We start from the raw sequence: 25,501 nt of genomic DNA, 5'->3' as shown, positions 1-25,501 counted from the left end.
AGGAATACAATTTACCAAATATGTTTAGACACCTTGCCAAACACGGCCACATTGTTCATGTTTGCTTGGCCAATGAAAGTGCATTAAATCATTGGAGCTTGGCCAAGGAGAGTGCACTGTGTAACTCTCCTCTCAGAGCTGATTGAATTAGTGCTCTCATTCCTGGTAACACATCCTGGGTGCTAAATAAGGCACCAGTATACTGTATTTTGAAAAGATTACATGCAATACTAAATATAACTACATGTGTTAAAAGTCTATTTTTAAATAACCTGACTCCTCTCTAATCTCTATCCTTAGTTTAAATTTCCAGACTGCATCTGAAGATTTATCTTAGTTTAAGGCCTCGACTTCCCATTTCTCTAGCAACTTTCTACCCTTCACTCTTCCGACACTATACTCCCTTGAATCCACCATTCTTATTTTATCTGCAAATACTAATTTCACCAAGTATTCTGGAATAGGTTCCTACTCTCGCTACTCCTTGTCTTGCTATTCCTCTCTTCTTCAGAACTGTAATTACTACCCCTTGTTCAGTTTTGATGAGAAATACATTGGAATATTTTGTTAGAATAGGTGAAAAATATTAAAATCAAGTTGTGGTAATTTCCAATCTCACAGAAGCAACACAGAATCATTTCACAGAAATTTGTTATCTAAAATGACAAATTGATCCTCTTTCTTTGGCCACTGCCATCTTTGGACTTGTAGAACATTGTGGTATCACCACACCCTTTGTATTTTATAAAATATATTTAATTTAAAACTAATCCATTTAGGCTTGAAGTGATTTACAAAGTAACCAATCCTGAGGTATTAATTTTGTACCTGCTGAATTGTTGATGTGTAAGAACCAAACCCTCTAATCTGATGGGGAATTTCACATCACAACTTCCAACCATGTTCTGGATTTTAAACTCAAGAAATTTTGCTGGGAATCCAAGTTTCTGAATAACACGAGCATACTTCCTAGCTGCTAACCGAGATTGTTCTTCACTGTTAGGTTAAAGAGAAAGAAATAAAGATTCCATGTTAATTAAACTCCTGAACATTGATCACATGTAACCTAGCACAAGTGATCTTATATTTTAATGATTTATCGGAAACAGGATACCATGCCTTTTAGCTCCCGTGCAAACCATCTTGCCTGAACTGAAGATTAAAGCTGTTGTTCTGGGTTCTCGTATTCGCATTATCACTGCAGCAAACCGCTATTGTTAAGAACAAGTCAGTAAACAAAAATTAGATCAAAATTATAACAGATTAATTGTTTAATGCTGAAGTGATTAATTTTCACTTTACAAGATCTTGCCAATTGTTGCAGAAAATAAGAAGCTTCTTTATCTAAAACTTAAGAAAAGCTGACATAAATTTTGTGGATTGTAACACCATAGTAAGCTTACATGACAAAAACAAAAGCAACAGGCAAGAAGTTAGAAACATTTTGGAAAGAGATCCCAGGAGAAAAGTTTTTTAAAAAATCTACAGTAATTAGAGAGGCAAGTGTGACTTATTTTCTATTTCATCTATTTGGGGTAATCACTTCATTTGGACTTAACATTTTTGTGGTGTTCTGCAAGAATGTATTCTCCTCTATTGGTACTAAATTTTCTAGTGAAAATACAATTTGTGTATTCCATTTTTTCCCTTCCATTCTTGAAATCATAGACTTGCTTAATTCCAGCAGAAACACTTGCCTTCTATTAGCTACAAGTGGTCATTATTCACTCAGTGCCAAGCTAATTGTGAAGGATGATCCTAGCTTCACATGATATGTATATACTCTCATCTCCAATAAGGCTGATTTGTGATGATTGGAATGAGAAGCCTGAATGACATTTCCCTTTCCTCAACACTCAGAACAGAGTTCTTGTGACAATCTACCTATTCCCATCGAGGTAAGCAAAGTAGAACAAGTGTGGAGACAGGATCTGGGATGTTTCTGGTCTATGTGGCTCTGAGGTAGAGATTTTTTTTAAAATATATGTTTGGTGGAAAATAATCAAGGTCATCACAATGTTCCTTTCTGAATACTTGTTTTGGAAGCTCACATTTCCTTTCAATTTTTCCATTTGTAATGGAAACTGTTTAAGGAAGTTTATCACACTAATTAAACTCTCCCTCTAGTAGGGACAGCAGTGCAATGCATGGTCATGAAAAAGTGAGCAGCTGTAATTGGCTATCAGCAGAGAAGCCACAATTTTCAGCTTACCACATCTCCAGTTGCTCAGTAAATACCAATAAATTATGAAATCAAACATGCCCAGCTACATCTGTAGTAGCTTTGCATGTTCCTTCGTAAGCTTTTTTTGTCAAATTTAATTTGCCATAATACAATCAAGCTTAAAACTTGATATCTTGAACTGAGAGAAAGCTGAAGATGATGAGAGCTCAGAGCAGAGCACTGGGGATAACATAAAAAGAAAGGGCAGCAGATGACAAAGACTGTTTAAGCTGGATAGTCAAGGCTGAAAGGTGAGTGATGCGGGAGGAAGAGGAGACAGAGCTGAGTCTGGAAAGAGAGAAAGCAAGAGCTGAGAGTTAGGGATAGTGGAAGGGAGTGAGAGCTGAGATCTGACAGCAGAACAGCTGGAGAGCATGGGAAATTAATATATCCAAATTTCAAATCCAAAAACAGGCCCTTTAGTCCAACTCATCCATGCTGACCAATGTGCCCACTGAATTTAGTCCCATTTACCCGCATTTGGCCCATAATCCTTTAAACCTTTCCTATCCATGTACTAAACCAAATGCCTTTCAAATGTTGTTATTGTACCTGCTTCAACTACCTTCTCTGGCAGCTTGTTCCACATATACACTACCCTATGCATAGTTTCAAGCTGCAACTATTTGTACCAATGTAGTATTCACTGTCTGTTTTATAATTCTTAGTGAATATATATTGAGAAGTGAAGACAGAATCTAAAATATTGTTACATCTGCTAAGGAAAGAGGTTAAGGACAGTAAGAGATTAAGAGCTTATGATATTGCTAAAGATAGTTGTAAACATGAGGACTCAGAGAGCATTAGCAATAAGCAGAACAATAGTTATAGAAGAGAGTATGTGAGAAAGAAAAAAAAATCTAGGAGCTTCCACAAGTATGTTAAAAGAGGGCATGCAGTGAACGTGGTTCTCAGAGTCTGAGATTGGCAAAATTGAGAAGATGTTAAAATCCATTGTTAATGAAGTTCAAACAGGTACTTACTAAGTCCTAATAATGATTAGAGGTAGTGTGGCTTCAAGTAAAGGATTTTCAAATCCAAAAATTGGTTGGTGGATGTAGTTAGCAGGATGGCTAAGTGAAAACCTGTGGATTTAGTATTTCTAGATCTTCAAATGCTGAGGTGCTATCATAATGATTATAAATATTCATGAGGTTTTGGTTTTGATAAAAATTATTATGCATAGAGGACTGATTAATGGACAGCAAACAGTAATAATAGACAAGCCATTTTCAGGTTGGCAGTGATTTACGCATATATGTGATAAATCTCTCTCTTCCTGTACTCCGTTTAAAATTGTATAATGACAAGGATCAGCATGGAGGTAATTAGTGAATTACAACCTACATTGGATGGCCAAATGTGATTTCCCCAAGTTTTCTAGGTGGGAATACAACTTGTGAACAGAATCTAGCATCTGCAATGCAATATTAACAGGCTAAGTAATTGAGACATAAGATGGCAGGTAGAATAAACTGTAGTTATTCATTTTGGGGAGAGGAGGAATAGCATATTTTATAAATGGTTAAAAAAAACTGTCAAATGTGCATTGAGTCTGTGCCAGCTCCATACAAGAGTGGTCCAGCTGGTCCCACTCTGCACTAGCTACACAGCTTTGCAAAGTTATTTCATCTCAAGTGTTAATCCAGAGAATCTGCTTAGCTAAACCAATATCTTATTAGGGTCAGCTCTTGTACTCTGTCTCTATTTATAAAAACCAGGACCCTGCATACTATTTTTAAATCAGTTTCTCAATCTATCCTGCCATTTTCAATAATTTATGCATTTGTGGCAGAGATCTCTCTGTTCTTATATCCCCTTTAGTGCCCCTAGTTAGTATTGCCTCTTCTTCCTACTGAAGTATAATTCTTCACATTTTTCCAATTTAAATTTCATGTGCCATTTGTCTATCCGTTCTTTCAGCTTCCTGAAGTTTATTAATATCCTCCTTGCAGTTCACTGGGCTTCCAATTTTTGTCTTGTGAATGTTTGGAAACTGTGTCCAAGTCATTAACGCACATTAAGAAAAGTAGTGGCCATAGTACCAACTTTGGGGAACACCACTCCCTCGAGTCCGTCAAACAACCAAAAGACAGAAAATTTAACTACAGATACATGAACTAGTTAAGAATGGTATCTTGAGCTTTGTTACTCAGGAATTAATATACAAGAGTAAAGAAGTTTTGCTGAAATTGGGCAGGATTTTGTTGAGGTCATATCTTTGTGCAGTTTTACTGTCAAAACCCAAGGGATGATCTGTTTGTCTTGGAGGTTATGTTATATAGATCAATTTGATTAATTATCCTGCTAGAAGAGGTGGATCTATTCTCCCTGGAGTTATAAGTAATCTACTGACCTGCGTAAGTTTCTAAAAGGGATTTATATCATAAATGCTGATAGGCTGCATCATCTGCCTGAAACCAAAGAGCACAGATGAAGGGGCAACAATTTAAAACTAAGATTTGGAGTGTTATGAATCTTCAGAATTTTCTGCTCCATAGAACTGTGGATTTCATGCCATTGAGCACAGACTCTAGGAGTGATATTAAGATGAAATTTCATCCTGACAAGTGCAAGGTGATGCACTTTGAAAATGGTCAGGCCCAAGGAGCATTGACGAACAGAGGGATCTCAGTGTACGAGTCCAAGGATCTCTGAAGATGGCAGGACATATATCCTGGGCATATAAGAGGAGAAAGCTTGTGGTACAACTTCATAAAACATTGGTTAAGCAACAGCTAGAGTACAGTGTACAGTTCTGGTCACCACACCAGGGCATGATTACAATAGAAAGGGAGCAGAATAGATTTGCCAAGATCTTTCCTTGGATGGAGCACCTCAGTTATGAGGAGAGACTGGATAGGTTGGATTTGTTTTCCTTGGAACAGAAGGGTCAGTTCAGGGTCCTGATAGAGGTATACAAAATTATAAGGTTCGAGATAGGGTAGAAAGTAGGAAACTTTTCCCCATAGCAGAGCTATCCAAAACTAGAGGACATGGGTTTAGGATGAGGGTAAAAAGTTTAGGTAGGATCTTAGGAGAACTTTTTCACCCAGATGGTGCTTGGAATCTGGAACACAGTACCTGAGTGGGTGGTAGAGCAGGTACCCTTACAGCATTCAACATATATCTGGACAAGCACTTAAATTACCAATGCATTGAAGGCTATGGACCAAGTGCTGGTAAATGGGATTAGTAATATATAGGTACTTGATGGTTGGCCTGGACATGGTGGACCAAAGGGTCTGTTTCTGTGCTGTATGAATCTATGACTCAAAGAGAGAAAAAGTGTCAGGTAGGAAAGTGGTTAAAAAAAAAGGAGCAACTCTGATCTCATTAATTGCCTCAAGGCATACGCCTGCTCCTCATTTTTCTTATCTTCATAATAGTTACATTATTAATGCTGTTTTGAAAAGCTGTGCTGTGTAGTACATTGCTATAGGAGAAACCAAACTCAATATAGGAGAGTGAAAAAGTAAGATTTAAAAGATGAACACTGCATACAATGAATGCAAGATTGACAGTGAAGCAAAAAAGAACAAATTTACAAGAACAACATGGCTGAATTAATTTGAGAAAATTACCTTTGGATTATATTCTGCATTTCTTGCATGTAGAGCAATTCTCTTCAGGTCCAATTTGCAGGCTAAATTGACAGTGGAAACAATATTTCTATGGAGGGAAAAAAAAACAAAGGGTTATAGTGCTGATTTACCGTATTATTTGATATTGCAAGATTCTCTCAGAATTGTATTAGAATGTTGTTCCCAGTTCTGGAATGAAATATGAAACTAATGGAGGCAAAATTGAAAAAAGGGGCACCACATTAAAGACCTCCATGTATTCAGAGGGTGATAGAAGAGCGAATTTGGAAGCAAATTTTGGGCAAGGGCAAAAGCATTAAGGCAGTAATTTTGGAAAAAATTCACTTATCGTAACATTCATTAGTACATAGGCAGTATAAAATGTACAGAGGACAGAATTCCTAAATTGCATTCAGGAAAACTTTTCTTTGCCATTATATTAGCAAATCCACCAAGAGTGGGAGAAATTTTGGATTTAGTTTCAGGGAATGAAATGAGCAGGTGGAAGGACTATTAGTGGGAGAGCAAATTTGTGATAGCAATCATAATTCAGTTGATTTAGCATAGATTTGTGAAAGATAAAGTAGAAGTAATTTATGCTGCAACCTAAGTACTCTGTCCAGTCATGGACACCAAATTACAAGATATGAATAGCCTAGAAAGGTTGCAGGAGAGATTTACAAAAACTTTGCCAGGATTGAAAATTGTGGCTATGAGGAAAAATTGGAAAAAATAGGTTGTTTTCATTAGAACAGAGGAGGTAGAGGGGAAAAATAAGATAATAGAAGCAGAATTAGGCCATTCAGCCCATTGAGTCTGCTCCACCATTCAATCATGACTGATTTATTTTTTTCCAACACCATAACCCTTAACCCCTTTACCAATCAAGAATCTATCAATCTATGCCTTAAATGCACCCAATGACTTGGCCTCCACAGCCCTCCGTGGCAACAAATTTCACAGATTCACCACCCTCTGGCTGAAGAAATTCTTTCTCATCTCAGTTTTAAAGGGACATCCCTTTATCCTGAGGCTGTGCCCTTGGATCCTAGACTCTCCTACTAATGGAAACATCCTCTCCATGTCCACTTTATCCAGGCCTTTCAGTATTCGATAAGTTTCAATGAAATTAATGCTCATCATACATTGTCTTTCTTGTGAACCTCCTCTGAACCCTCTCCAGGGCCAGCACTTCCCTTATATACAGGGCCCAAAATTGCTCACAATACTCCAAATGCAGTCTGACCCTTGCCTTATAAAGCCTCAGAAGTACATCCTTGCTTTTATATTCTAATCCTCTCAAAACATAAATGAGGTGTATAACATTATGAGGGGTTAAGCAGAGTAAATAGAAAAGACGTGGTTCCCTTTGCTGAAAATAAGGGGCAGATTTTAAACATTTGTGAAAGAATTTTTGGAGCAGTGATGACAAATATTTTTACTGACAAGTTGTAAGAGTCAGAACTCACTGCCCGAGAGGTTGGTAGAGGCAGAAAGATTCATCCATACCTCAGCTAATAAAGGAAGGCATCCCATATGCCATTTTAGCCACCTCATTTAAAAAGTACTTACATGTGCACTTAAAGACATGTGATGTGCAGGGCTAAAGACTTAGTGCCGGAAAGTTAGATTCAATTGGATAACTCTTTATTGCTCACTACAGACAACATGGGCAGAAAGATCTCCTTTGTCTCATTAAATTTTTATATCTGTAAAATTGCTCCAAGAAAAAATAATGCAGTGCTTTCTAATTCTAAGATACATTTTCCTGCAATTGCATGCTACCTTTCAGCTCAAAAGAGTATACCTGAACAATAAATTCTCAGCCCTACATTGTTTATGCCTTGCTGGATTCATCATTTATGGTTCACATTACTAGCAACTTGCAAAGAAAATGTAGAGCTGAAGGGCAACATTATGTGGCACAATGAGTGAAGTTCTATCTTAGCAAAATCTCGGCCAATATGTTACACATGAGCTGAGGGGTACGTTATTTCATCCTGTGTCCTATATATCAGAACACTGATTACAGTAATTTCAATTGTAGCACATTATGGAAATCCAAAAGATATTTTCAGATGCAAATTCCAACATTATTTGTATATTTGGAAATTAATAGCCTTTATTTCTATTGAATATTTTCAAATATTTTCTACCAATTTTTAATAGACCAGAATAGAGATTAAGCTAAACCAGGAAATTTATGTAGCATTAATAAGATTCATGGGCAACTGAAGGTGGAGGTGAAGGACAATTTCATGAAGAATTGAGAAAGTGGTTCTTGGAGTTTCAAGCGTGTAGGTCATGAATGGCAGCACAAAGAAATGCTGCAGCATTTGGGAATACTGATGAAGAGAAAAATGTCAGAGTAGGTGGAAGTGAAAAAGACAACATAAGGGCAATGGAGCTGGTAATTAGCAAGAAGGTAAAAATGTGTAAAGATAAGGACAAGACACAATAGCAAGAAAGGAGCAGGCAGTGGACTTGATCTTAGAGACTTCAAGATGGGTGATTCTGTTTTTGAAAGAATAATTTCAAGATCCTCTTTATACCAGCAGTAGGATGTTGGAGAATGGGAGTAGAGGTAGAAATCTGGAGAAGGAAAACAGAGCCCTACTGGAGCTTTAGACAAGGATCAAATGGGTAGGTTGAATGGCACGGATGCTTGGTAGAGTTGGTCCTGGCCCATCCTCAAGTGCTTTAAAGTTTCTTGAGGAATAAGTTATTCTGTTTACAGTTGGAACCAGCTCCTAACTGTCTGGATTCCTGTATCCCATGATAAGGCCAAGATGCAGTTCTGTGTGGCAATATTTTCATGATCCAATCAGGAAGTTTTATGGGGAATTCTGCAAGAACATTCAGAAATCAGTTTCAACAGGAATATAGACTTTCTTAAAGCTATTTGGTAATCATAACTGACATTTTTTAAACTGCTAAAGGAATTCCAGTTCCTGCTGGCAGTGACAACCAGACAAGGATCAAAAGTTTAAAAATGAAACAAGTCTTACCAAAAGACCATTTGGTTTGGAGATATGAGTGAGGATAAGCCATATATTGAATGTTTTACCTCGGACACAAAGCAAGGTGGCTTATGCCGTGGTCAGAAAAATCAAGAGGCAAATTCAAGCATAACATAAAACACTACAGCTGTAGCACAATAGAAATAATATTGCAGAAATTCATAACAAAGTGGTCTAGAAAATAAGTATTCTATTCAAAAATGTTTATTACATTATACATAGAAGTATAGTTTTTGAAGAGGTAATCCTGCCAGCAAAAATACTTACTGTAACTGGGGACATATTCCAGAACTTTCTACTGGGGTCATTGGCGTTACAGGTGTCATAGGAGTCATTGGTACTGGGCAAATTGATGATGATTCATTATCAACTGGAGTGGCAATTCCTTCATTTGTTGATTGGTATGGCAACTGGCTAATATTTTCAGGTCCAAGTGTAACAATACCATCACTATTCTTGACATCTGTCAGCAGTTGGCTCTGCTTTATTGTTTGTTGCTGACTAGTACAGTCATTTCCATCATCATCATCTTGTTGGTCTTGGTCATCACTGAGAAAACTAAGATCGGCTGAAGTAAGCTCTGTAGATAATTCCTGAGGTTGAAGAAGCTGAGGAGTATAACAAGGCTCCTGAATTGTTAGGTCTGCATCATATGGAATTATAGAATCAAAGACATGGGAATCATTTGTTGCGAGATCATCCTAAAAATGAAATTATTCATATAAAACATTAAAAAAATTAATCATATAGTACCACTTCATCCTCATAAGACAACGTGAATTAAATATTATAACTGGTTGCTGCTCATGTCTTTAGGTTTTGGGGCATTCCATAAATTCATTCCATTCTACTAAATACAAGAGATTGCCCTTGAACTCCCTCAATCACTAAAGTCTTTAACAAATCAGTTGGTGCAGAAGATCAATTAAGAACTGCATTTTGTATCTGAACCCATGATCGTTCCTGCTCTTCACCGCCTGGTTATTTCTGTAGGTGGCTTGTGGTGTAGCTGTTGAGCAAGGGACAAGACTTGTATTTTGTACCTTCCACTGTTAAATAGCCTTACAAGACTCACTGATTCATCTTAAAAATAGATAGACACTTGTTTCATGTACTAGAATTCGTGGATGTCATCACAACAAAGTACATTTTGGGAATGAGGGTATCATAAAAAATGTCTTTTTCTCTGTTATTTTCTCAGTGTAATTACTGTCGTTGTGATGGCAAATAGGATTACAATTTCACAAACACAGTATGAGATGAAAGAGTGTTTTTGCTGTTGGTTAAGGAAAGAATATTGTCCAAGGCATCCAGAAAATTTGAAGTTGCTCTTGAATAGTGCATTGGAAAAGAGAAATTAAAACCCTGATTGAACACCTCTGTTGAAGGGTTACACTTCAACAGAGCACTGATCTCCAGTTTTATACTGAAATATCAACATGGAATATATTTAAATCCTGAAGTGGTTCCTAGATTTACAGCCTTTGCTATAAGCTTATGGCTTGCCAGATATACAACTTATAGAACTTATGCAAAAGATAAGTATGCAAAATCCATTCCATTAGCTCGCCTCCAGGTCCATTCCAAGTGAGCAGCTACCAGTGACATCCGTCTCCATCTGCCGCACCAATGTCTACCAGAGGGTAGGGAAATAAATCATTAGTGACACCAACTAACTCTTGATAAATGCTTGACAAAAGAGTTTAAAATCTCACTGTACATTTGAGGAAATAACAGCCAATGTGTTTGCTATGGGCAAGTGTACTATCCTGGGATAGAACACATCACATCAACCTGCTCAGTAAGATCAGCCGTGGGGGTGGGGGGGGGGGGGGGGTGGTGGTGATGACATCAGTTTACATCTTGAGAGGCTATTGATTGAGTTTGAAGACTAGCCATTCGGCTCTGAGTTTTTTCATGACATGAAATAAGCTTCTGTTAGAATTGCAGACACAAAGTTAGCAATGAGTCCTTAACTATATGAATAATTAAAGCACTTTTTGCAGACAGATAATGGAAATAATGGTTTATTTTCTAAGACAGATTGTAAGAAGAATTCATTTAACAAATGATTAAATTCAGAGTTCAAAGAGCAACTCTGAGATGCAGGGCCCATTTGACTGTAAAAGGGCAGTGCTCCAAAGATAGTAACAGCAATTGGTTGAAAAAAAATCAAGATGCAAAGGATCCCAATTTATACTCAATAGCCTCCTGAGATGCCAAGTAGAGAAGTGAGGTGCTGCAATATTTCTTTGAGCCAAGGTGATGTGAATTGTTTCATTCAATGGATGTGCATCAATTATATGCCATTTGTGGCGCTGATAGCCATATTGTCCATTTCCTGCATGGATTCAGGTGAAGGCTGTTCACTGTCTTCGAAGGAGGGCTACAAGAGGCTGCAGAAGAGGTTCACCTGAATGTTGCACGGATTAGAGAGTATTAGCTATAAGCAGAGGTTGGATGAACTTGGATTGTTTTCTCTGGAGCGTCAGAGGCTGAGGGGCAACCTGATCGAAGTATATAAAATTGAGAGAGGCATAGACAGAGCAGATAGTCAGTCTTTTATCCAGGATGGAGATGTCAAATACAAGAGGGCATAGCTTTAAGGTGAGAGGGGGAATGTTTAAAGGAAATTTACCTGGCAAGTTTGTTTTAACACAGGGAAAGGTAGGTGCCTGGAATGTGTTGCCAGGGGAGGTGGTGGAAGTTTATGGCAGTAACGTTTAAGAGGCATTTACACAGGCATTTGAACAGGCAAGGAACTGTGGGATATAGACCACGTGCAGGAAGATGTGCAGCTTAAATTGGTGTCATGGTTGGCACAGACATCGTGGGCCATAGGGCCTATTCCTTTGCTATACTGTTCTATGTTCTATTATGGTCGTGATGAGGTATTTGTTTCCTATACTGGATGCATACCAGTTTCTTCACTCTCAGTAGAAGATTTGTAGCATGCAGTCCTTAATTAGTCTGGTTAAGTGATAATCTCACAGATACAACAGCAATGAAAGCATACTTCTGATCTTGATTTGAAATACCTATTCTAAAGTAGATATTTTATTCCAAAGATATTCAGCTTCAGGATGTCAGAATTTCCTGATACAGGTGAGAGCCATGTAATGTCGATGTGTACAGATTACAAAGCAAAAGAAAAATGCTTAAAATGGATTTTATTTCTAATAGTTCATCTTGGCATGATGTAAGTGTTTAAAATGATAAAAGACTGGGATAGAGAAGACAAAAGGCAAGTTTCTTGTAGTTGAAGGTCAAACACAAGGGGCCTCAGATTAAAAATTTAAAAGGGGCTCAGAACAAAGTGGGAGAAAGTCTTTGCATGAAGAATTACTTATGGAAGTCACTTTCATGGCTAGTTGTTCAAACAGAAGTAATTAATAGTTGATATAGATTATACAGAGGTTGATAGGGGAGGGATCTTGGAACAGTAAATAAGTCCAATTATAACGATTTTTTCATCTGGTGTTAAACACTTCCACGGCCAGATGACCCATTTCCATCCTGGAAGATCTAATCTTTTCAGCAGACAAGGAAAAAAAACAACTTTATATGCTTGTGTAGAGCAATGAGCATGAGAAGCAGGATTGTATAAGCCGTTTCAGTGTGCAAGAGTAATTTGCATTACTACTTCACAGCAATTAGATCTCCTTGAAGTCAATGGGCATTTTTTATCCCACCACTCTTTAAAACAGAATTTTGAGGAGCTCACATAAATGATGCAGTCTAAGTAGTCCAGTTAATCATGCCACTATTATGCAAAACTGGGTGAGATGTGACTTGGGAGCAGAATGTAATGATTAAGTGAGTGGGCAAGAACATGGCATAAAGTGGAAAAAGGCAAGGTCATTCACTTCAGTGCACAAGAGAGAAAAGCAGAGCTTTTCTTTTAAAAGTGATGGCAGACATGCAGGTGCAGCAAGCAATTAGGAAGGAAATAGTACGTTGGCCTTTATTAAGAGAGGATTTATCTCCTTCTGCCTGTGTTCTTACTAATTTTCAGCTTTCTGAACCTTTTAAACTTCAACGTAGAACTAGACAGGGATGCCCTTTGAGCCCTCTGCTATTTGACCTAGTCCTAAAACCTTTAGCTATTGCTTTTCGAGAATCTATAGAGATTGCCGGTATCTCTAGGAGAGGTACCATCCATAAAGTTTTGCTCTATGCTGATGATTTACTGCTCTTCATTTCTAATTTTGAGACTTTGTTACCTTCTATGCTTTCTTTACTTTCCTGTTTTAGCCAATTTTTGGGATATAAATTGAATTTACACAAGAGCGAACTTTTCCCTTTGAACAATCTGATACCATTCGATATTACTCTTCCTTTTAAAACCATAAGAAACCATTTTACCTATTTGGGTGTAACTATTACTAAGAATTATAAACATTTATTTGAAGAGAACTTTCTTGCCTTATTGAATTATGTGAAAAGGATCTTACCAAATTGGTCACCCCTCTCTATATCGCTGATTGGTCGCATTAATTCTATTAAAATGAATATTTTACCTAAATTTATGTATTTATTTCAGGCTTTACCCGTTTTTACTCCGAAGTCTTTTTTTGATTCTCTTGACTCAATTATCTCTTCTTACATATGGGAAAATAAACATCCTAGGTTAAATAAAGTTCATTTTCAGAAAGCTAAAAATAATGGAGGGTTTCCTTTACCTAACTTTAGGTTATATTACTGGGCAGTCAATATACGAAATCTTACTTTTTGGTTACATTATATTAATCACGAAGCCTGTCCAGTATGGGTCTCTTTGGAAGTTAATTCTGTTAAAAAATTTTCTATTATTTCTTTGCTTGGCTCTTCACTTCCTTTATCAATAAATAAATTTACTGATAATTTGGTAGTTAAACATGCTTTGAGGATTTGGTTACAATTTAGAAAATGCTATGGTTTATTGTATCTTTCTTTGTCTAGTCCCATTTTTTGCTAATTTTTTCTTTAAACCTTCTATGACTGATATAGTTTTTAAACAATGGGATAGATTGGGTATTACTCATTTTCAGGATCTGTTTGTTGGAGGAAATTTCTTAACGTTCGAACAATTGGCAACTAAATGTAATTTGCCAAAACTCACTTTTTTCGATATTTGCAAATTAGAGATTTTCTCCGATCTCAAGTACATACCTCCCCTATAGTCCTGATGAGAACTTACTAGACGTAATTTTTAATTTGAAGCCTTTCTATGATGCTTCAATATCTAAGATTTATGGTAGATTATCAGGAATGAATAAGGTCCCTTTAAACAAAATTAAAAACACTTGGGAATGTGATCTACAGATTTCAATTTCTGAGGAAACTTGGAATCAAATTTTTAAACTGGTTAATACTTCATCATTATGTGCATGTCACTCCCTTCTTCAATTTAAAGTGGTCCAATAGAGTCCACCTGTCCAAAGATAAGTTATCACGTTTCTGTTCAGATATACCTCCTTATTGTGACAAATGCAATAATGGAGAGGCTTCCTTAATCCATATGTTTTGGTCATGTCTGAGTTTGGAAAAATTCTGGATAGAGGTATTTCAACCTTTTTCTGTACTTTTTCTGTACTTTTTAAAATAAATTTTAAGCCAAATCCTTTAACTGCGTTATTCAGGATTGTTGGAGAAAAAGATATAATTCTGGAGACTTAAGATTTACACATATTGGCCTTCATTTCTCTTATAGCCAGGAGGGCTGTATTGCTTAAGTGGAAGGAGACTACTCCCTTACTCATGCTCAATGGTTACGGGATGTTATGTCATATCTAAATTTAGAGAAGATCCGTTGCTCTATTTCTGGATCTATTCCGAACTTTCAAATATTATGGGGACCTTTTTTGAACTATTTTCAAAACCACTGATTTGGTGCTAAATGTACAGATATTGGCTAATACTACTATGTATTTAGGATGTTACTAAACAGCTTTAGTTTTGGTAGTGGAGTTAGATTTTTTTTATAATAAAATTATTCCAACTTATCAATATCAATTGATTTTTTTTTGTTTATCAATATGAAGCATTGTGATTTCTTGTGTGATTCAATACAATCTATTTTGTAACATTTTCTTTTTTTCCTTTGTTTCATGCATTTTGTACTTCTTATTTGAAATTACTAAAAATATTGACAAAGAGAAAGAGAGGATTTAAATACTGAAGTAAAATTGGTTTACTGCAAATATATAGGGTGTCGGTGAGACTGCACTGGAGTAATTTGTACACTTTTTCTGAAAAATATTGACCATGGAGGGAATGCAATGAAGGTGCACCAACCTAGGTTGTGAGATGTTGGGTTTATCATTTTAGGAGAGATTGAGCACACTAGGCCTGTATTTACTAGGGTTCAAAGGAAGGAGAGATGAATTCTTACAGGGCTCAATAGAGTGGATGCAGGGAAGGTACTTCCCTTGGCTGAGGAACATGGAATGAAAGGTCATATTTTCAGAATAAGAGCTAGACAATTTAGGTTTGAGATGACGAGACTCAGAGGATATTGAACCTTTGGACTCCTCACTCAGAGGGCTTTGAAAGTCAAATCATTTAGTTCTATAAAGAGGTTAGTGGATTTCTGGAAATCAAGAGAATCAAGGACATGGGGGATAGTGCAGGACAATGGAGCCGAGCTGAAATGTCAGCTCAGAACCTGATGAATTGCAGAACGGGCCTGAAGGGCCAGATGGCCTACTCTTGCTCCTAATTCTTCTGTTCTTAGGTGCTTTGTGCTAATTCCTGGTTGAAGAAATGTTTCCTAATTTCATAACCAATCTCACTGAATATTTCTGCTTCAGACATGGATAATGTTATTGCATAATAAAACATCCATTGCATTGGGAATATTTATTAAGTTCTGTAACCAGTAACCCTGAACCAGTCTTCCGGAGAGTGAACAGGAGGAAAGCACCTGGCCCAGTTGGTGTGCTGGGCCGCGTGCTCAGATCCTGTGCTGATCAGCTGGCAGAAGTATTTGCGGACATATTTAACCTCTCCCTGCTTCAGTCTCAGGTTCCCGCCTGCTTTAAGAAGACCACTATCATCTCGGTACCAAAGAAAAGCAAGGTAACGTGCCTCAATGACTACCGACCAGTGGCTCTGACATCAATCATCATGAAGTGCTTTGAGAGGTTGGTCAGTGCAGCCTACCAGCCTACAGACAACTTGGACCCACTGCAATTCGCCTATCGGCAAAACAGGTCTACAGCGGATGCCATCTCCCTGGCCCTACACTCAACTCTGGAGCATCTGGACAGCAAAGACACATACGTTAGACTATTGTTTATTGACTACAGCTCTACCTTCAATACAATAATTCCAAGCAAGCTTGTCACCAAACTCCGAGACCTAGGACTCAACACCTCCCTCTGTAACTGTATCCTTGACTTTCTAACAAACAGACTGCAATCAGTGAGGATAGGCAGCAGTATCTCTGGCACAATTATTCTCAACACTGGTGCCCCACAAGGCTGCGTCCTAAGCCCTCTACTCTACTTCCTATACACTCATGACTGTGTGGCCAGATTCTGCTCTAACTCCATCTACAGGTTTGCAGATGATACCACTGTTGTAGGCCGTATCTCAAACAGCAATGAGGCGGAGTACAGGAAGGAGATAGAGAGCTTAGTGGAATGGTGTCATGACAACAACCTTTCCCTCAATGTCAACAAAAGAGCTGGTCATTGACTTCAGGAAACGGGGCAGTGTACATGCACCTGTCTACATCAATGGTGCTGAGGTCGAGAGGGTTGACAGCTTCAAGTTCCTGGGAGTGAACATCACCAACAGCCTGTTCTGGTCAAATCACATAGAAGCCACGGCCAAGAAAGCTCACCAGTGCCTCTACTTCCTCAGGAGGCTAAAGAAATTTGGTTTGTCCTCTTTGACTCTCACCAACTTTTACTGGTGCACCACAGAAAGCATCCTATCTGGATGTATCATGGCTTGGTACGGCAGCTGCTCTGCCCAGGACCGCAAGAAACTGCAGAGAGTTGTGGACACAGCCCAGCACATTATGGACACCAGCCTCCCCTGCTTGGACTTTGTCCTTACCTCTCATTGTCTTGGTGTAACAGCCAGCATAATCAAAGACCCCACCCACCCGGGACACTCTCTCTTCTCTCCTCTTCCATCGGGTAGAAGATACAGGAGCCTGAAGGCATGTACCACCAGACTTAAGGACAGCTTCTACCCCACCGTGATAAGACTATTGAACAGCTCCCTTATACAATGAGATGGACTATGACCACACGATCTACCTTGTTGTGACCTTGCACCTTATTGCACTGCACTTTCTCTGTAGCTGTGACACTTTACTCTGTACTGTTATTGTTTTTACCTGTACTACTTCAATGCACTCTGTACTAACTCAATATAACTGCACTGTGTAATGAATTGACCTGTACGATAGGTTTGTAAGACAAGCTTTTCACTGTGCCTTGGTACAGGTGACAATAATAAACCAATACAACAACTTCAACCAAGACATTTAAAATGTATTATTCAAGACAAAGAAAAAAGAAGTTTACCTCACAGTCAGTTGAGGCAAACCTCTTTTTCTTTGTCTTGAATAACTGGAGTCAGTTGATAGATGGAGCCTTCTTTAGAAGAGTTAGTGCAATGAAAACATCAATCTCGAAAAGTACAAGTGAACTAAATTAAGATCTACAGAGAGTATTGCACGCATCAATGTCGATTACTTGTTTGAAAAATCTGATTCGATAAGACTATAATTACAAACCTCAGGTGTGATTGATTAGTACAAATTCTAACAAACTACCCAATTTTTTCCCAAACTTCAGCAAGTCGAGCCTAATGCCTGCCCCACCCTAACCCTGCGACATTGGGAGGTACAGTAAATGCAAAGTTCCATCGTAGCTATTGGAGTCCGACTCAGGCTTGCTGTGATCGATGTGTCATAAAATGTAATTATATACAGCGGGAGAAGGAATTAAACATTTGGGGGACTTAGGAGTAATGCTTGAAGCAATAACAAGTAGTCGTGCAATCGAGAGAATTCTCTTAATATACTTTCAAATGTTGTTTTATTAACTCGGATCCAGGAAACTATTACGGATGCCGATCTGCAGCAACAAAAAAAGTGTACCAACAAAATACACCTAAGTAGAATACAAAATCTTTGGCCAATTCACTTTCTCTATTGCTCACCTTGAACTTGATCTATAGCAACTTTAACATTCCTTGTATACAGGTAGCAAAGTGGTAACACAAAAAATCCAACTTCACAAATAAGATAATGTGCTTCTGTATTCGCCAGCTCAACTAATTGAAAGATAAAGTAATTTCTATTCACGATGCGCTACTGACCTACTAATGACACATTTAAATAATTTTACGTTTTTAAAAAAGAATTATTACATTTCACATGTGAAAACTTAGAGAAAAGGAACAAAATGAAATTCATCATGAGTTTTACTCTCGTATACCCTTCTTGCAATTAGTTTTATTGTAGGAGAGAAATTAACTTACATTTTCAATAGATTCATCAAAATAACTTTCCAACGATGACTCCATAATGATTTTGTTAATCGTTTTAGTTAGCTGGGCTAGCAGGAAAGCAGAACCTTTACCCAGAAATGCTCCCGACGTCTTCAATTCACCCCACGTGGTCTCTGTTGATGTGAAACACGTAAATCCATGCAGTTTTACAAAAAATGTTTTATTCTATTATAGTTTATAAAGATTGGCATGTGAGTTATAAGACTGGCTTTTTTTACACAGCAAGCATTGCTTTCGCGGTGAACATCCACAGGACAAAACCCACTAAAAATGTAATTGGGAATAAATAGTGTTATTACATTTCTACGCTATTTTTCTACTTTCCCCAATTTCATGTAACATTTATTTCCTGTTCGTTTTACTTCTGAATAATCTTATTGTGGGTACAGTATTGCTTCACTACTCTGCCCCGTAAAGAACTTAAAATGATCCCGTTTTTGTTCCGGGCAAGGGGGGGATAAGGTAATGATTTTATTTTAAGGACACGCCATCTCTTCAAATTCAAGTTGTATACCTGGCCTTTAATAGTTGCCAATTAATTGATAACTTTATAGTTTAAAATAGTTGATATGCTGGCAGACAGTTATAGGCAGAGAACCGGATATCATGCTTCATAACTACGCTAATGGCCAAAAGTGGAGAATAGGTGAAAATCTTTTTTTTGATGATTGGCATCTTGGACTTATTAACAACAGACCCACCAAAAGGCTTCGTGCACGGGTTGATTGCGAAAGGCAAAAATGTGAGCAGTAACGACCTAAACGAGAGGAATGGAATGGGTACTCTGAGCATAATTATACGGGATGTGGTATCAAGTCTGGCTGCAGAAAGGCAACGGAATTATTGGAGATTTTAAAGGGAGAAAGTCATTAATTTAACCAAGGAGAAGAGCAGATTTTGTAGGCAATGATCTCCAGTCCAAATGGCAAAGCTTTATTTTAAAGAATTAATGCGTAAGTGTATTTGATTGGTGGCAAATGAAAATAAATCTTTAATTGGACAATTAAGGTATAATGAGGTTTCTTTTAACACAGACAACTGACAAAATGCTACAATGCGAAAGTAAACTTAATCAAAAAAGGAAGGAAATTGTGTGAAGGTGGGCACTAAATCTGTAAAATATCTATAAGGAAATGTGTTATTATTCCATGGATTTAAGGTCTATTAAAGGTGCTGGAGATGAATTTCCACATCTTATGATATAGAATGAAAGCATATTGGCCTATTGAGTCTATGCTGACATGTTTCATGATTAGCAACTAGATAATTAACTTGCCAATGGAGGTTTACTGACAAAAATAGATGTCTTAAGCAGTACAATTTCTGCTTCCTAAGAAGGATAAGTGAATCTTTTCTTGGCTTCTTAATCTCTGAATTGACACGTGTTTGAAGTAACTCCCTTTTGGGGACATACTGACTTTTTGTATAAAGAAAACAAAAGCTTGCTTAAATTGTGACTCATTGTTTTCTGAATATATTTCCCAACCAACTTGGGTGTGTGTTACTTTAATGTGTGATATTTGTGCTAAATTATATTTGGATAAACTGAATAATTGATTTGATATGATATTTACTTATTGTAGAATTAGTTGGTATGTGTATATGAATAGACCTTGGTTAGGCGTAAAGAAATATTTCCCTTCTCACAGGTGTTTTGTCACCTCGAAATGATTACATGTGGATCTGGTAAGTATGAAAGTTTAACAATATCTTTTAATGTGCTTAGCTACTTTGTAAGGATACCTACTTTGGAGAGTATAAGTTACATGGGTTGAAGTTTATTTCGTGAAGTATCTCATTCATCTGGAGCTTCTCTGATTATGGAATTGGATGAATTAACCAAAGTTCTGCCAGAAATTGGTTTTAATTTTTTTTCAAGGAAATATGAAGTACCTGTTGGTGTTAGATTAGAGAGAATGGGGAGTATTTAAAAAGCTATGCAGAAATTTTAATGACTGTGTTTGATTTAAAGAAAATCAAATCTGGTTGGAGTATTTTTGAGTGTCCATGAAGAATCGGGGGAAACAACAATTGATTAAACCCTCAGATTGTTTTTGTTTATTAGCTGCAAATAATTATATCATATTCCTGATACAATAAAATTTGAGTTTACTTAATCTCTACATATGGTATTGGGAAAATAATCAAGATCTTGTTAAAATAAGTACATTTCAAAAGATAGAGAGGTGCTGGTATTTCATTTGAAATGTTGGTGGAAATTTCAGAGTTGGGTCAAAGGACGAGCATGTGGGATTTGGACACAACATCAAGAATTTTAAGTTTGTCATTTCGGGATTAGGAGCCAATGGTCATCAATAAATTCAGGGGTGGTGTGTGAATGGAATGTATTTGGATATAGACTGCAGAGTTGTGAATGAGATTAACTGTATGGAAGATGTATCATTTGTGTTCTCCTAGCTGGCAATACAAGAAAATAGGAGCATGAATAAGCCATTCGGCCCCTTAAGCCTGCCTTGCCATTCTGCCCCTGGCCTCGCCACCTTTTCTATTGTCAGTTCCCTATAGTCCCAATTCCCCAATCTGACAAATATTTATTGATTTTCTCTTTAAATATCTCAATGATTTAGCCCCTACAATCCTGTGGGGTAGAGACTTCCAGTATGAAAACTTCAGGATGGTGGTATGGCCTTGCCTAACTTTAGATTATATTATTGGGCAATCAATATCAGATATTTAATTTTTTGGATACAAGATTCAGATGTAATTCAATGCCCCAAATGGGTACATCTTGAGTCCCAATCAGTACTTGAATTTTCATTAGTTTCTATTTTAGGGGATCCACTCCCTTTTGCACTTACCAAATTAAGTAAACATATGATTAACCCAATTGTTAAACATACGATACGAATATGGTTTCAATTTTGTAAATTTTTTGGATTGAATAAATTTAATCTATCAAGTCCCATTCAATCTAATTTTTTTCTTTCATCCATCCAGAGTTGACTTAGCTTTTTCCATATGGAAAAGGAAGGGAATAGTATGTTTTCGTGATTTATTCATTGATAACTGTTTTACATCTTTTGTCTAACAAATACAATTTGCCTAGATCACACTTTTTTTGATGTGTGCAAATTAGAAATTTTTTAAAAGGTACTATACCCTCTCTTCCCACACCTTACAAAACTGAAATTACAGAAAAAAATTTTGGTTTTAATCCTTGTCAGAAGGGCTTGATAGCAATAATTTATGATTTAATTATGAAAATTCATTTAGAACCACTGGACAAAATTAAGAATGAATGGGAAAGTGAACTCCAGACATCTTTACCGACAAAGACTTGGAAGAAAATTCTTCATTTGGTTAATACATCTTCAATGTGTGCCAGACATTCTTTGATACAGTTTAAGGTAGTTCACAGGACCCATATGTCAAAAGATAAGCTAGCTCATTTTTATCAACATATAAATCCTATATGTGACAGATGTAAATCGAATGTGGCTTCTTTGACGCATATGTTTTGGTCCTGTCCTCTTTTGGGAAAAATATTGGAAAGATATTTTTAACATTATTTCAAATATATTGAAGATTGATTTACAACCTCATTCTATCACTGCAATTTTTGGTTTACCAAGGATAGAATCTGGCCATCTATCTGCCTCCACTAACCATATGATTGCCTTTGTTACATTAATGGCCAATACCCCCTACTACTTTTCAATGGTTATCTCAAACTATATCATGTTTAAACTTGGAAGAAATTAGGAGTGGTACTGTTGATCCTTTGCTTAAATTTGAGGAAGTTTGGAGTCCATTTATTCAATATTTTCACATGATATAGATCCCCTTATAATAACCCTTCAATTTAGAGGAACGGAGTTGACGACATAATATTGCTCTGTTTCTATCGAGAAATTTTAGTCCAGCTTTTTTTTTCTGTTTTTTTTGTGTTGAATTTTTTTTAGCTTAGTTTGGTTTGATATATTGTTTATAATTTTTCTTATTGTTTTGAGGATTTTTTCTTTCTTTTATGTTTTATAATAAATCTTTTTCTTTTATATTATATTCATTCACTAACAGATCGTTGGATCTACAGATTTTTTTAATACTTTATTGTTCTTTATGATTATCCATGTCATGGTTGTTCTCCTGATCTCTTTGTATTACATGTATAAACATTGATATATTAATCTGTATTAATTTGAAAACTAATAAAAAGATTGGGGGAAAAAAAAGAAAACTTTAAAGAATATCAAAAATGCCTTACATTTTCCTGCATGGAAATCTTTATTAAATCATAATTAAAGTTAATTAAACAGCAACAACTGGATTGCAAAATGATGCTCAAAGAGAATTAAAACACTGTTCTGTAATTTCAGAAAAAAATTGCACAAGTTATGGACTGTATTTATCATAAAGATGATGAAGAAAGTAACTTGAGCTATTCATTTTCTCTACATTGTGCAAAACACAGCTCATGGAAAAATAAACAAATGAGAAAAGTTAAATGGTTTGGGATATATCCCTAATGGTTATTTTGAAACTGGATATGGTAGAAATATGTATTTAAAAAAAAAATCCAGGATGATAAAAGATGGAAGAAGGCTTATTGAAACATTAATGTTGGCAAAAACTACTTGGACAGAGTGGCCTTTATTTTAATGTGTTCTATGTATTGAAAGGTAATTAACAGGAGTAGGTCAGTTAGCCCTCGAGCCCGTTCTGCACTTGGTTCAGTCAAAAGAGTACGAAATAAAGGCAGTTAATTGGAATTAAGGTGCAGATCTGCCATATGAATGATTGGGGAGGGAGGGAGGGAAAGGTTTTGTTGTAAGCCTTTCAATTTGATGTAGTCCCAGCAATTGTTCTTGAGAAAATTTCACCACTGTTTTTATAGAATCAGAATTATACAGCACACTTTTGACCCACCTCATCCATGATAATTGTGATGCCTACCTACACGAATCCTATTTGCCCACATTAGGTCCATATCTCTCCACTCCTTTCCTATCCAAGTGCTTGACCAACTGCCTTTTAAACATGTAATTTAAACATACATTTTGACATCCTCCTCAATGGCCAACAGGGCACAACCCTAATCACTACAACTTAACACCGTGACCACCTTAATCACTTTGCACTAAAATGGATTTTGTTTTATTTTGTTCTAATTCTGTTCTTTCTTGTAAAAAAAAATTGTGTATAATTTATGTTTTCCTGTGAATGCTCCTTATATGATGCTATGTACCTGTGTAAGTAAATTTCTGATTGCACCTGTGCATATATGTACTTGTGCATATACCAATAAATTTGAATTTGACTTTGATTGGGTCAAAGACCATCGGTCCTTGTTCATGATTTGTCTACCAGAGTGATCAGACCTTTCAATCTACCCATTGATCTCCTCTGATCATAAGCTTTTCAGACAGATCACTTCTTAATCTCCCATATCCAAAGGAATGGAAACCCAGTATGTGCAATCCGCCACCATCTTTTAGTATTTTGATGAATCTATGCTCCATCTATCCCTCCTAAAATGGAGTCCCCCAGTAATGAACATTTAATGGAGTATAACTAAAGCTCTATAACATCCACTCCTTTTCATTATTGTCTTCTTAAAATGTAATCCCCATTCTAACACTTGTATTGGTAGAGACAAGTTGCCTGATACTACCCAGTTATGGTTTATGAAAGAAAGGAGAAAAACAAATCAAACTGTATCACATAATCTGGATTTGGTTAAGTTGCAACAAATATTCATAAACAGTCTTTAAAGCATTTCCATGGGAGAACATTGTGATGTTCTTTAATTCCATTTCAGTACTTGGAACCATTGAATTACTTAAGTTCTTTTGATAACTGATTGCATCTGAGACTAGAGAGATATCAAGGAAACTTGGATTTCATTGCTTTTGAATAAAAGTCTCTTAATGGATCCATTTTTTTTCTGTTCTATCTTAGATGCAGACCTTCAACTGTGCAAATTTTTTAATGCTGTATCACTTCAAGTAGGTTTATTCCAACTGAAATTTCCTTAAACTGGTCATTAGATAAGAAATTTTAATGAATTGCTAATTCTAGCCTTGATTGAAGACAGGTGTCAAAGAGTTCAGTACAGAGCTACAAACTTTTGCACCTTTTCTATCAGGTCTTGCTCAATATGAATAAAATAATTTGTATATTCTGTCAGTGTAATTCTCTCATACTTTCATTGTGGTCAGCATTCTTTAGTACAGTTAAAATATTTTACACTCCATTTCAACCGAGCACAACAGATGCATCTAAAAGTTGAATGAATCAATATTGATTTCTGGTCCATGTGAATATGGACTTTGGATCCTAAAGAGATAAAAGAAAAGTTTTCTATGATTTGTGAGGTGTGACTTGAATCATTGGAGGCAATCTAAATATCTTTTGTGCACCATTTAAATGAAATTTAGTTCTGCTTTGCTGAAAACAATTGCCTTTCTCATCAATATTGACAACTGTTTGATCATATTGATTTGTTCATTTGTGTCAGGATCACTATTTCACAAGAAATAAAACTACTGTGTTCAAAATCTTGCAGTTAAATTTTATTTATAACACTTTTACTTTTGCATTTTGTTAATTTGAGACCAAACTTCTTGTTTCCATATTCATATTTTCAGAGATGTCATAATGGTTTTAGAAATACCTGAAACCAGAAATGCTTTATTTTATTATCACTACAATCTAATTCATACTCTATTTTCAGTCTGTTTGCATGTTCTAAGTTGTACCCCAAAGCTACATCAAGTTCACTAGCTAGGCTTGTAACATACTGTATGTAAAATAGATTCACAATTATTTTTGATGAATGCTGTACTTTGCCCACCATGGCTTATGTTACTTTGGCTGCTTCTGGATTGGAGTTTCTTTTATTGCAGCACTATTACTTTATCAATCTCTCTTGTTTGTTATTTTGTCAAACTTGCATTTGCTGCTATGTTCCTTGTTCACCTGATGGTTTATAATGTTAAAGCAAATAGCCAGCATAATATATGTTCCTGATGCAAACAGAATATTTGACCTTTTTAAAGCTCTGTGCCAAGTGCAGATACTATTCCATGTCTAAAATTCTCACATGTGATTAACTTCTTAATACAGCTATACCATTAATAAGAATTTGCAACCAGTCACCATAAGCAGACTGTGTGATTTGCAACCTGAAATTAAAATAC

General features: G+C 36.5%; 1 protein-coding gene across 1 annotated transcript in view; it reads right to left on the bottom strand.

Annotated features, from left to right (window-relative positions):
- LOC127570718 (TATA box-binding protein-like 2) overlaps nt 1-25,158 on the bottom strand; it is a 40,563-nt gene extending 15,405 nt beyond the window's left edge. Inside the window, exons 1-6 of the mRNA XM_052016541.1 lie at nt 24,976-25,158; nt 18,312-18,506; nt 9,096-9,529; nt 5,809-5,896; nt 1,120-1,211; nt 829-996 (exon numbers count right to left, since the gene is read on the bottom strand). Of these exons, the coding sequence (XP_051872501.1) occupies nt 829-996; nt 1,120-1,211; nt 5,809-5,896; nt 9,096-9,529; nt 18,312-18,506; nt 24,976-25,158 (1,160 nt within the window). The remainder of the gene's footprint in view (nt 1-828; nt 997-1,119; nt 1,212-5,808; nt 5,897-9,095; nt 9,530-18,311; nt 18,507-24,975) is intronic.
- Nucleotides 25,159-25,501: the final 343 nt, after the last annotated feature.

The sequence above is a fragment of the Pristis pectinata genome, chromosome 1, assembly GCF_009764475.1.
Source record: "Pristis pectinata isolate sPriPec2 chromosome 1, sPriPec2.1.pri, whole genome shotgun sequence".
Lineage (NCBI taxonomy): Eukaryota > Metazoa > Chordata > Chondrichthyes > Rhinopristiformes > Pristidae > Pristis > Pristis pectinata.
This window is presented reverse-complemented; position numbering and strand designations above follow the sequence as displayed.